The 12927-nt window shown below is 49.5% G+C and overlaps 1 protein-coding gene across 5 annotated transcripts in view; it reads left to right on the forward strand.

Annotated features, from left to right (window-relative positions):
- LOC143997742 (uncharacterized) overlaps positions 1-12927 on the forward strand; it is a 45305-nt gene that overhangs the window by 11446 nt on the left and 20932 nt on the right. For 3 of the 5 annotated variants that reach the window (XM_077493532.1, XM_077493534.1, XM_077493530.1), the window contains 2 exons: positions 9255-9326; positions 10583-10780. The exons of the other annotated variants lie outside the window; for them this stretch is intronic. In XM_077493532.1, the coding sequence (XP_077349658.1) occupies positions 9255-9326; positions 10583-10705 (195 nt within the window). In that variant the 3' untranslated portion in view covers positions 10706-10780. Of the gene's footprint in view, positions 1-9254; positions 9327-10582; positions 10781-12927 lie in introns of those variants that run through there. 5 annotated transcript variants of the gene reach the window in all.

The raw sequence follows: 12927 nt of genomic DNA on the forward strand, positions 1-12927 counted from the left end.
CAGCAATCTGGCAGTCATGTTCCATCAGCTGCAGCATACTGCCAGGTTATTCCAAAAGTTCTTTGGTGTGGGTTTTTTTTTGAGACGAGTGCATCAGATCGCACAGATGCTACCTGCAACATATGTCTCAAGTATGTCTCGCGTGGCCAAAACATCAGCCGCTTGGGCACCACATGCTTGACCAGACATATGTTGACCTGCCATGCAGCTCGTTGTCAAGCGTACCTTAAAGAACTACACCAAAGAACAACGAGGACCTCTCCTTGCTCCACTTCAGCTGGGATCTCCAACCCCACTAGACCTTTAGTCCTCTCTGAAACCTGCACTGAGAGGAATGAAGGTGTAGAATTAGGTGTATCACAGCCAAGTACTTGCGGGCAATCTGCTAGCAGTACACCGATGTCCGATTGTAGCAGGCAAATTTCCCTGCCCCAGCTGCTGGACCGTCGAAAGAAATTCAATCCCAGCCATCCACATGCCCAGCGGCTGAATGCTAGCTTAGCTAAATTGCTAGCACTTCAACTACTGCCTTTTCAGTTGGTAGACTCGGCCCCCTTCCATAAGTTGTGCAATGTGCGGTTTCTCAGTGGCAGGTCCCCAAATGCCACTTTTTCTCATGGAAGGCGATTCCGGCTCTCTACCAGCATGTAGAAGGAAATATCCATACCTCGATGGAAAGGGCGCTCAGCGGTAAGGTGCATATTACCGCTGACTCATGGTCCAGCAGGCATGGACAGAGACGTTACCTATCTTTCACGGCCCATTGGGTCACTCTTCTTGCAGCTGGGAAGGATGCAGGACAAGGTGCAGTAGTGTTGGAGGTTGTTCCGCTACCATGCCTCCAAAATCCTACTACTGGTTGTGACACACCTCTCTCCTCCACCCCCTCCTCTTCTTCTTCCTCCATGGCTTCTTCCAGTCCTTTGTCCTCAGAACCAGCGGTGCTCCGTAGGCGTTCAAGGGGCTACGCAAGTACGCAGGCAAAGCGATGCCATGCTGTGCTTGCGCTTGTTTGTTTGAGGGACAGCAGCCACACTGGGGCAGATATTTTGTCAGCTCTGCAGGGGCAGGCCGAGAGGTGATTGACGCCACGCCAGCTTAAGCCAGGAATGGTGGTTTGCGACAATGGCACCAACCTCCTCTCCGCCCTCCGACAGGGACAACTAACCCATGTGCCCTGTGTGGCTAATGTCCTTAACCCGGTGGTGCAGCGGTTCTTGGGAAGGTACCCGGGCTTACAGGAGGTCCTGAGGCAGGCCAGGAAAGCCTGTGTGCATTTCCGCGATCATTTAATGCCAGTGCTCGGCTGGCTGAGCTCCAAAAGGTGTTGAACCTGCCCAAGAACCACTCTATATGTGACATGCCCACCAGGTTGAACTCAACGTTGGCCATGCTGTAGCAGCTGCACACGCAGCAAAGGGCCATCAATGAGTACCTGTGTGACTACGGCACCAGGACAGGGTCAGGGGAGCTCAGTTTTTTTTCACCACGCCAGTGGGGCATGATCAGGGATGCATGCACTGTCCTGTCACCATTTTAGGAGGCCATGAAGATGGTGAGCAGTGACAGTGCATGCATCAGTGACACTGTACCTCTTGTCCACCTGTTGGAGCATACACTGCATGGAATAATGGACAGGGCCCTTGAGGCAGAACAGAGGCAGAAAGAAGAGGACTTCCTTGCCTCTCAAGGCCCCCTTTATCCAGACAGTGTTCCTGCTGTCCCACCCATCACACAGGAAGAGGACGAGGACCAGGAGGAGGAGGCTTGTGTCAGCATGGAGGTGGAGCCTGGCACTCAGCATCAGCAGTCTTTTAGGGATGATTTACAGTCCCAATAAACCCGTGGACTTGTATGCGGCTGGGAGGAGGTGGCTGCGGATCATGTTGTCCTTAGTGACCCAGAGGACTCCGGACCGAATGCCTCAGCTAACCTACGCTGCATGGCCTCCCTGATCCTGCAAAGCCTGCAGAAGGATCCTCGTATTCTTCGGATCAAAGAGAGGGACCCTTACTGGCTGGCCACTCTCCTTGATCCACGGTACAAGGGTAAGGTTGCGGACCTTATCTTGCCGTCGCAGAGGGAGCAGAGGATGAGACATCTCTGAGAGGCCTTGCAGAAAGGTCTGTGCAACGCGTTCCCAGAAACTGGGAGGTTCAGACAATTTTTTAGTCCGCAGCCCCAAGGTATGATCGGTTCCAGCACCCATCACCAGCGTCTGATTTACATGGTCCAGGAATACCTAGGGGCAAGGTCAGACTTGGACACCTTTCCCAACGAAAATCCTCTGGCTTACTGGGTCTTGAGGATGGATCACTGGCCAGAGCTTGCACAGTATGCAATTGAGCTACTGGCCTGTCCTGTATCCAGCGTTCTTTCGGAACGCACCTTCAGTGCTGCTGGAGGTTTTGTAACCGATCACAGGGTGTGCCTGTCCACTGACTAGGTTGATCGACTGACCTTCATAAAGATAAATCAGTCTTGGTTCACCATCAGCTACCAAGCACCTGCAGCTGATGTAACCAAATTTTTTTTTTTTTTTAAATGTCACATCCCTTCAAGACTGCCTATGCTGATGCTGAGTGACTGTCCTTTTATATTTACTGACTATCCTCTTCCTCCTCAATGATCCTGCTGATAGCTTGGAAGAACATTTTTGGTTCTGGGTGACGCCACCAGTGGCTAAGGCCCAATTTTTCAGACCCTTTTTAACAAGGGCGTGTAATTACAATTTTTGATGAAATGCTTTGCAGCAGGGCTCAGTCCTACACTCGAACTAGAGTATCTGGGAGAGGTTGCAGTGTCTTGGCACCAGCACCAGTGCCTAAGGCCCAATTTTTCAGCCCCTGTTTAACAGGGGCATGTAATTACAATTTATGATGCAATGCTTTGCAGCAGGGCTCATTCCTGCACTCCAACTAGAGTATCTGGGAGAGGTTGTAGTGTCGTGGCACCAGCACCAGTGCCTAAGGCCCAATTTTTAAGCCCCTGTTTAACAGGGGCATGTAATTAAAATTTTTGATGCAATGCTTTTCAGCAGGGCTCCTTCCTGCACTCCAACTAGAGTATCTGGGAGAGGTTGCAGTGTTGTGGCACCAGCATCAGTGCCTAAGGCTTAATTTTTAAGCCCCTGTTTAACAGGGGCATGTAATTACAATTCTTGATATAATATTTCACAGCAGGTCCCGTTCCTGCGCCCACCGAGAGTAACTGTGAGCACTTGTAGTGTTGTGGCACCAGCACCAGCACCACAACCACCAAAGGCCCAATTTTTCTACCACTGATTAACAATGGCATGTAATTACAATTCTTGATATAATCGTTCACAGCAGGGCGCTCCAGCGCCCACCAAGAGTCACTTTGAGGGCTTACAATGTTGTGGCAAAACCAACACCTTAGGCCCCCATTTTTGCAGAGCATATAGGGCAGGCCCCTACTTTCAAACATCCAACTTACAAACATCTCCTACTTGCAAACTGAAGGAGACAACAGGAAGTGAGATGAAAAAAGATGGACGACAAAACAAATTATACAGGGGTGATAACCCTTCCCTATGTTTTCTAAAAAGCTTAAAAATAAATTTTTTGACTGGAGCTACACTTTAAAAATGTACCAGTTCAAAATTACAAACAGATTCAACTTAACACAACAAACCTACACAGTCCCTGTCTTGTTTGCACCGCCTGTATACTGCTGTTCTGAGTATATAGGGCCTGGGGGCCCCACGCCTTTCCTTTTTGTAATTTGGGTACGGGGTTCCCCTTAATATCCGTACAAGACCCAAAGGGACTGGTAATGGGCAGGGAGGGCTACCCATGCCATTTTTTTTCTCAATGATTTTCATCCGTATTGCAGGAACCAGATATAACATTAAAACCGCAAGCAGTTTTAAATGACTTTTTTTTCCGTTAAATGTCATTTTGTGCAGGGACTGTTCTAAACACGGGAAACACGTGGCACTTCACAGGCATACTACAGACACCCCCCAGGCACCATATTTAAAGGAATATTTCACTTTTTTTTTTTCACTTTAATCGTCATTAAAATCAGTGCTCCCGCCAAAATGGCCGTTTTTAAAAAAACATTTTAGGCATTGACCCATGTCCCCTGGGGCAGGAGCCAGGTCCCCAAACCCTTTTTAGGACAGTATCTTGCATATTAGCCATTAAAATTAGCACTTTTTATTTTGAACGTTCGAGTCCCATAGACTTCAATGGGGTTCTAAAGTTCGTATGAATTTTCGGTCCGTTTGAAAGTTCTGGTGCGAACCGAACCAGGGGGGTGTTCGGCTCATCAGAAAGCCCCTTTACACCATAATGTATGTGGCCATCAGAGAGCACCTATAAATCCCATCCAAGTGAACAGCATACCTGCACATGTCCAATAACCAGACAGGCACGGGGGGAGGGCTGAGTGACCTTTGGTGACCTTTTAATAAATCATTAATAACGTAAAAACAATAAAAAGATAGAACAGAGATATAAACAGCAGAAACGCGGCACTAACCAACCAGCCCGGTTTTGTGTCTTTTGGCTGTTGTAGGGGGGCTGAGTGATGTCATCATCTAGTAACATTGCTAATATCTTTTAAAAAAAAATCAGCACACATTTCAATTTTTACAGCACAAAACAGCATATACACTGCCTTGAAAAAGTATTCATACCCCTTGAAATTTTCTACATGTTGTCATGTTACAACCAAAAACCTAAATGTATTTTATTGGGATTTTATGCGATGGACCAACACAAAGTGGCACATAATTGTGGAAGGAAAATGATAAATGATACAAATAAATATGTGAAAAGTGTGGGGGGAGGGGCATTTGTATGGCGCCCCCCGGAGTCAATACTTTGTAGAACCCCCTTTCTCTACAAGTCTTTTTGGGGGTGTCTCTACCAGCTTTGCACATCTAGAGAGGACATTTCTCCCCATTCTTCTTCTTTGTAGAATATCTCAAGCTCTGTCAGATTGGATGGAGAGCGTCTGTGATCAGCAATTTTCAAGTCTTGCCCCAGATTCTCAATGGGATTTAGGTCTGGACTGTGACTGGGCCATTCTAACACATGAATATGCTTTGATATAAACCATTCCATTGTAGCTCTGGCTGGATGTTTCGGGTCGTTGTCCTGCTGGAAGGTGAACCTCCGCCCCGGTCTCAAGTCTTTTGCAGACTCTAATGCCGCGTACACACTATCAGTTTTTCTGCTGAGTTTTTCCTTCAGATTTACCAAAACCATATAATATGAGGTCAAATCTTAAGAGTTTCAATTTGTATGCAATCAGGCCGGTCATTGCACTGCATGGTTTTGGTAAACCTGAAGGAAAAATCTGTAGAAAATCTGATAGTGTGTATGGGGCATAACAGGTTTTCTTCTAAGATTGTCCTTTATTTGTCTCCATCCATCTTCCCATCAACTCTGACCAGCTTCCCTGTTCCTGCTGAAGAAAACCATCCCCGCCACATGATGCTTCCACCACCATGTCTCACGGTGGGGATGGTGTGTTCAGGGGGATGGGCGGTGTTAGTTTTCCCCACACATAGGGTTTTACTTTTAGGCCATAAAGTAGAATTTTGGTCTCCTCTGACCAGATCACCTTCTTCCACATGTTTGCTGCCCCCTCCCCCACATGGCTTCTCACAAACTACAAACAGGACTTCTTATGACTTTCTTTCTCCAATGTCTTTCTTCTTGTCACTCTTCCATAAAGGGCAGATTTGTGGAGAGACGACTAATAGTTGTCCTGTGGACAGATTCTCCCCCCTGAGCTGTGGATCACTGCAGCTCCTCCAGAGTTAGGCCGCGTACACACGGGCGGACTGTTCGCCCAACCTTGTCCGCTGAACAGTGTTTGGGCGGACAGTCCGCCCGTGTGTGGGCTTTCAGCGGACAGTTTCAGCGGACAGTTGGACGGACAAAGTCTTTCGGAAATTCCGAAAAACTGTCCGCTGAAACTGTGTTTGAGCGAACAGTCCGCCCGTGTGTAGGCTACTTTCGAAATGAGCAAACTGTTCCCGCTCGGAAAGTCCGCCCATTTCGAGCGCGTGTACAGGTAGGCGGGGCCCGCGAAGGAGACGTCGCGGGCTCCGCCGCCTGGAATGGGCTTAAAGGGGAACCCCAACGCCGAAAAAAATCGGCGTGGGGGTTCCCCCAAAGTCCACACCAGACCCTTGTCCGAGCACGCTACCCGGCCGGCCAGGAAAGGGGGGCGAGCGAGCGCGCCCCCCCTCCTGAGCCGTACCAGGCCGCGTGCCCTCAACATGGGGGGGTGCCTTGGGGAAGGGGGGGCCGCGCGGCCCCCCCACCCCAAAGCACCTTGTCCCCATGTTGATGAGGACAAGGGCCTCTTCCCGACAACCCTGGCCGTTGGTTGTCGGGGTCTGCGGGCGGGGGGCTTATCGGAATCCGGGAGCCCCCTTTAAGAAGGGGGCCCCCGGATACCGGCCCCCCACCCTATGTGAATGAGTATGGGGTACAATGTACCCCTACCCATTCACCTGTGAAATAAAGTACAAAAAAAAACACAACACAGGGAAAAAATATTTTATTGCACAGCTCCGGGGGTCTTCCGTCTTCGGGGGTCTTCTCGCCGGACTCCTCCGCTATCTGTGTGTAGCTCTTTTACTAGCGGAGGAGTCCGGCTTTCTTCCTCCCCGCCGCCGGCCTCTTCTCCCAACTTCGGGGGTCTTGTCCCCCTCTTCGGTTCTTCTGCCGGGCCACCGCGCCTTCTTGTAGCTCTTTTGCAGGCGGTGGCCCGGTCTTCTGTCGCCGCTGCCTTCCGTTCTTCTGTCGCCGCCTTCGGTTCTTCTGCCGGGCCACCGCGCCTTCTTGTAGCTCTTTTACAGGCGGTGGCCCGGTCTTCTGTCGCCGCTGTCGTCGCCACCGCCTTCCGTTCTTGTTCTTCTTCTTGTTCTTCTTCTTCTTCTCCTGGAGATGTTGACTCGACGAGCTCTCCGGCCGGAATGCCAGAGCCGCGCTGTGCGGTCACTTATATAGTGACAATGGGGCGGTGTCACATGGTATATGTCACATGGGTTGGTCACATGGGTTGATGTCACATGGGGACTATGACATCGTAAGGGGGTGGGGTCACCATGTGACCAACCCATGTGACATATACCATGTGACACCGCCCCATTGTCACTATATAAGTGACCGCACAGCGCGGCTCTGGCATTCCGGCCGGAGAGCTCGTCGAGTCAACATCTCCAGGAGAAGAAGAAGAAGAAGAACAAGAAGAAGAACAAGAACGGAAGGCGGCGGCGACGACAGCGGCGACAGAAGACCGGGCCACCGCCTGTAAAAGAGCTACAAGAAGGCGCGGTGGCCCGGCAGAAGAACCGAAGGCGGCGACAGAAGAACGGAAGGCAGCGGCGACAGAAGACCGGGCCACCGCCTGCAAAAGAGCTACAAGAAGGCGCGGTGGCCCGGCAGAAGAACCGAAGAGGGGGACAAGACCCCCGAAGTCGGGAGAAGAGGCCGGCGGCGGGGAGGAAGAAAGCCGGACTCCTCCGCTAGTAAAAGAGCTACACACAGATAGCGGAGGAGTCCGGCGAGAAGACCCCCGAAGACGGAAGACCTCCGGAGCTGTGCAATAAAATATTTTTTCCCTGTGTTGTGTTTTTTTTTGTACTTTATTTCACAGGTGAATGGTTAGGGGTACATTGTACCCCATACTCATTCACATAGGGTGGGGGGCCGGTATCCGGGGGCCCCCTTCTTAAAGGGGGTTCCCGGATTCCGATAAGCCCCCCGCCCGCAGACCCCGACAACCAACGGCCAGGGTTGTCGGGAAGAGGCCCTTGTCCTCATCAACATGGGGACAAGGTGCTTTGGGGTGGGGGGGCCGCGCGGCCCCCCCTTCCCCAAGGCACCCCCCCATGTTGAGGGCACGCGGCCTGGTACGGCTCAGGAGGGGGGGCGCGCTCGCTCGCCCCCCTTTCCTGGCCAGCCGGGTAGCGTGCTCGGACAAGGGTCTGGTGTGGACTTTGGGGGAACCCCCACGCCGATTTTTTTCGGCGTTGGGGTTCCCCTTTAAGCCCATTCCAGGCGGCGGAGCCCGCGACGTCTCCTTCGCGGGCCCCGCCTACCTGTACACGCGCTCGAAATGGGCGGACTTGCCTCCGCCTTACGTGGGCGAGTCCGTTCATTTCAAAAGTTGAGCGAACTGTTTGGCAAACAGTTCGCTGAAACAGTCCGCTCGTGTGTGGGCAAGTTCGCTCATGCAAATTTTGAGCGGACTGTTTGCCGAAACTGTTTGACGAACAAGGTTGGGCAAACAGTCCGCGCGTGTGTACGCGGCCTTACCATGGACCTCTTGGCTCTTCTCTGATGAATGCTCTCCTTGCCCGGCCCGGTCAGTTTAGGTGGACGGCCATGTCTTGGTAGGTTTGCAGTTGTGCCATACTCTTTCCATTTTCCAATGATGGATTGAACAGAGCTCCGTGAGATGATCAAAGCTGGGAGATTTTATTATAACCCAACCCTGCTTTATACTTCTCCACAACGTCATCCCTGACCTGTCTGGTGTGTTCCTTGGCCTTCATGATGCTGTTTGTTCAATAAGCTTCTCTAACAAAACTCTGAGGGCTTCACGGAACAGCTGTATTTATACTGAGATTAAATTACACAGGTGGACTCTATTTACTAATTAGGTGACTCCTGAAGGCAATTGGTTCCACTAGATTTTAGTTAGGGGGTATCAGAGCAAAGGGGACTGAACACAAATGCCCCTCCCCCACACTTTTCACAGATTTATTTTTTATACTTTGTGTTGGTTTATCACATAAAATCCCAATAAAATACATTTGTTTTTGGTTGTAACATGACAGAATATGGAAAATGTCAAGGGGTATAAATACTTTTTCAAGGCACTGTATGTGCGGCGTGTGAGTATTAAGGACCGTCTGTCCTGCCGCTGCTCATATGCGGTACATGGTCAGCAGCTAGTTTGCCCCAACTGAATTTATTTAAAGTGAAATCTACTTCTCGGCATGTCAGATAACTTACATTCAGATTCTTGCCTGCTTTTGCCCTGGAGATATTGTGACTGTACAGTAATTTCTGTGCTGAGTATGAGGGTCAGCCTGCTTTGATCACATAATCAGTCCCAATGCACCCTCCCCCCACTGACTTCCAATGATCTCAGAGAGGGGCGGGGCACAGACAGCAGATTATTTGGAGTGTCGGTCTTAGGAGGTCGGTGCTCTGGTGTAGGTGAGAGACATTCAGCTCTTATTTTCTCTGAATACGCAGGAAGTTCAAATCTGTGATCTGAACCTGACTGCACCCAGCAAAGAGAACATGCAGTGTGACATCATAACCAAGGTAAGTGACCGACACAAAATCCATCCTCACCCCCTGCTGGAGGACTCTGCTCCTTCCTCTATAACTCTCCTCTCCTGAAATACTCTGCACTGCTGGAGGACTCTGCTCCTTCCTCTATAACTCTCCTCTCCTGAAATACTCTGCTGGAGGACTCTGCTCCTTCCTCTATAACTCTCCTCTCCTGAAATACTCTGCACTGCTGGAGGACTCTGCTCCTTCCTCTATAACTCTCCTCTCCTGAAATACTCTGCTCTGCTGGAGGACTCTGCTCCTTCCTCTATAACTCTCCTCTCCTGATATACTCTGCACTGCTGGAGGACTGTGCTCTTTCCTCCATAACTCTCCTCTCCTGAAATACTCTGCACTGCTGGAGGACTGTGCTCCTTCCCCCATAACTCTCCTCTCCTGAAATACTCTGCACTGCTGGAGGACTGTGCTCCTTCCTCCATAACTCTCCTCTCCTGAAATACTCTGCACTGCTGGGGGACTCTGCTCCTTCCTCTATAACTCTCCTCTCCTGAAATACTCTGCTCTGCTGAAGGACTCTGCTCCTTCCTCTATGACTCTCCTCTCCTGATGTACTCTGCACTGCTGGAGGACTCTACTCCTTCCTCTATAACTCTCCTCTCCTGAAATACTCTGCACTGCTGGAGGACTGTGCTCCTTCCTCCATAACTCTCCTCTCCTGAAATACTCTGCACTGCTGGAGGACTCTACTCCTTCCTCCATAACTCTCCTCTCCTGATGTACTCTGCACTGCTGAAGGACTCTGCTCCTTCCTCTATAACTCTCCTCTCCTGAAATACTCTGCACTGCTGGAGGACTGTGCTCTTTCCTCCATGACTCTCCTCTCCTGAAATACTCTGCTCTGCTGAAGGACTCTGCTCCTTCCTCCATAACTCTCCTCTCCTGAAATACTCTGCACTGCTGGGGGACTCTGCTCCTTCCTCTATAACTCTCCTCTCCTGATATACTCTGCACTGCTGGAGGACTGTGCTCTTTCCTCCATGACTCTCCTCTCCTGAAATACTCTGCACTGCGGGGGGACTCTGCTACAAATCATTACATGTACAGGTAGGTCTTTCCTGCATTGAATGTCTGTACAGTAAGTGCACGGCTGTTCACCCGTCTCCTCAGTGTAATTGGTTTTATCTCAGCAGTCCTTCTTCAGGGTGGTGACATTCCCGAGCCCCTCCCCCCTGAATGTATATCAGACTTCTAATGTAATTATTGGGAAATCTCACTTTCTCCTTCAGATTTCGAGGGTGAGACGCTCCGGTAGACCCCCCAGCAGTCCCCCCAGCAGTCCCCCCAGCAGATGGAGGCATCCAGGCAGTCGCTCCCCCATTGCAGGCTTTCCACCACGGTCAAGTTCTTGAATGAAGAGAAATGAATTCTATGGAACGTTCTCTATGAAATGTCACATAAAGGAGTAAAATAAAGAATGAAAATCATGTGACTCTCGGAATTGTCATTGATGCACCAGATCCGGGTTATAATGTATGGTGGGGGGGGGATGGGTACATTTTGCCTCACATTGCCGGACCAATACACACCATTGTCTTCAACCATGAAAAGACGATCGTCCCATTTCTTCATGTCACTCATTATCCACCAATGTATGAAATCTTGCTATCCTATATTATATCCTATTCTATATACCATGCTTCCTATCCCCCCCCCCCCCCCCACCCCCTTCCCGAAAGTTTTGACCAATAGGAATGCAATTCATGGGAACGATTTATTTTTAAATGAATGATAATATGACTAACTTTTTTTTTTTTGAACATCTTAACCACTTGCTTACTGGGCACTTAAACCCCCTTCCTGCCCAGACCAATTTTCAGCTTTCGGTGCTCTCACACTTTGAATGACAATTACTCAGTCATGCAACACTGTACTCAAATGAATTTTTTGTCCTTTTTTCCCACAAATAGAGCTTTCTTTTGGTGGTATTTGATCACCTCTGGGGTTTTTATTTTTTTGCGCTATAAATGAAAAAAGACCGTAAATTTTGAAAAAAAAACGCATATTTCTTTGTTTCTGTGACAGAATTATGCAAATTATAATTTTTCTTCATAAATTTTGGCCACAATTTATACTGCTACATCTCTTTGGTAAAAATAACCCAAATTAGTGGATATTATTTGGTCTTTGTGAAAGTTATAGAGTCTACAAGGTGTGGTGCGAATCGCACAAAATTGATCACATCTGATGTGTACTGGTGGCCGATCTCGCTTCTTGTGACCCGAACAAGTCAGGAAAGTACAAATACCCCCCAAATGACCCCTTTTTGGAAAGTAGACATTCCAAGGTATTTAGTAAGAGGCATAGTGAGCTTTTTGATGTTGTCATTTTTTTCCCACAATTCTTTGCAAAATTAAGATTTTTCATTTTTTTTTCTCCACAAAATTGTCATTGTAATAGGTTATTTCTCTCACATGGCATGTGTATACCACAAATGACACCCCCCAAAAAATTCTGCTACTCCTCCTGAGTATTACAATACCACATGTGTGGGACTTTTTCACAGCCTGGCCACATAGAGAGGCCCAACATGCAGGGAGCGCCATCATGTGTTCTAGGAGCATAAATTACACATCTAACTTGTTGACTACTTATTACACTTTTGAAATACCAGGACAATGACACGTGACACTGATGACAGATGGCACTGATACGTGGCAATGATGACACTTATACGTGGCACTGATGACATGTGGCACTGATGACAGATGGCACTAATACGTGGCACTGATGACACGTGGCACTAATACGTGGCACTGATGACACGTGGCACTAATGCGTGGCACTGATGACAGATGGCACTAATACGTGGCACTAATACGTGCCACCGATGACAGATGGCACTAATACGTGCCACCGATGACAAGTGACACTGATGACAGATGGCACTGATAAGTGGCATTGATGACACGTGACACTGACAACAGATGGCACGTGACACTGACAGGTGGCACTGATGACAAATGGCACTGATACGTGGCACTGATGACAGATGGCACTAATACGTGGCACTGATGACAGATGGCACTATGTGGCACTGATGACACGTTGCACTGATGACAGATGGCACTTATACATGGCACTGATGACAGATGGCACTGGGGAGAAATGGCACTGACAACAGGTGGCACTGGGGACAGATAGCACTAACAGGTGGCACTGGGGGCAGGTGGCACTGGGGGCAGGTAGCACTGGGGTGGATGGCACTGGGGCGGATGGCACTGGGGCAGGATGGCACTGGGGCAGGATGGCACTGGGGCAGGATTGCACTGGGGGAGGATGGCACTTTTTTTTTTACACTTTTTTTTTACACTTTTTTTTTAACTTTTTTTTTTACACTGACGGCCGCTGCAGCCGTTCATCTCTCCCCTCTCACACTCTGTCTGTGTGAGGAGGGAGAGCGGCGCTGAGAGATGATCTCATATGTTTACATATGAGATCATCTCCCATTGGACACGCCGATCGCGCTGTAAACGGCCCCTGTGATTGGCCGTTTACAGCGATCTGTGTTTGCCTGTCCCCGGGGGACACGGCAAACACAGAACTTCCGCGATGCGCGCCCCCGGCGGCGTGC

The sequence above is a fragment of the Lithobates pipiens genome, unplaced genomic scaffold (assembly GCF_037356315.1).
Source record: "Lithobates pipiens isolate NorthernLeopardFrog02 unplaced genomic scaffold, aLitPip1_a1.2 Scaffold_19, whole genome shotgun sequence".
Lineage (NCBI taxonomy): Eukaryota > Metazoa > Chordata > Amphibia > Anura > Ranidae > Lithobates > Lithobates pipiens.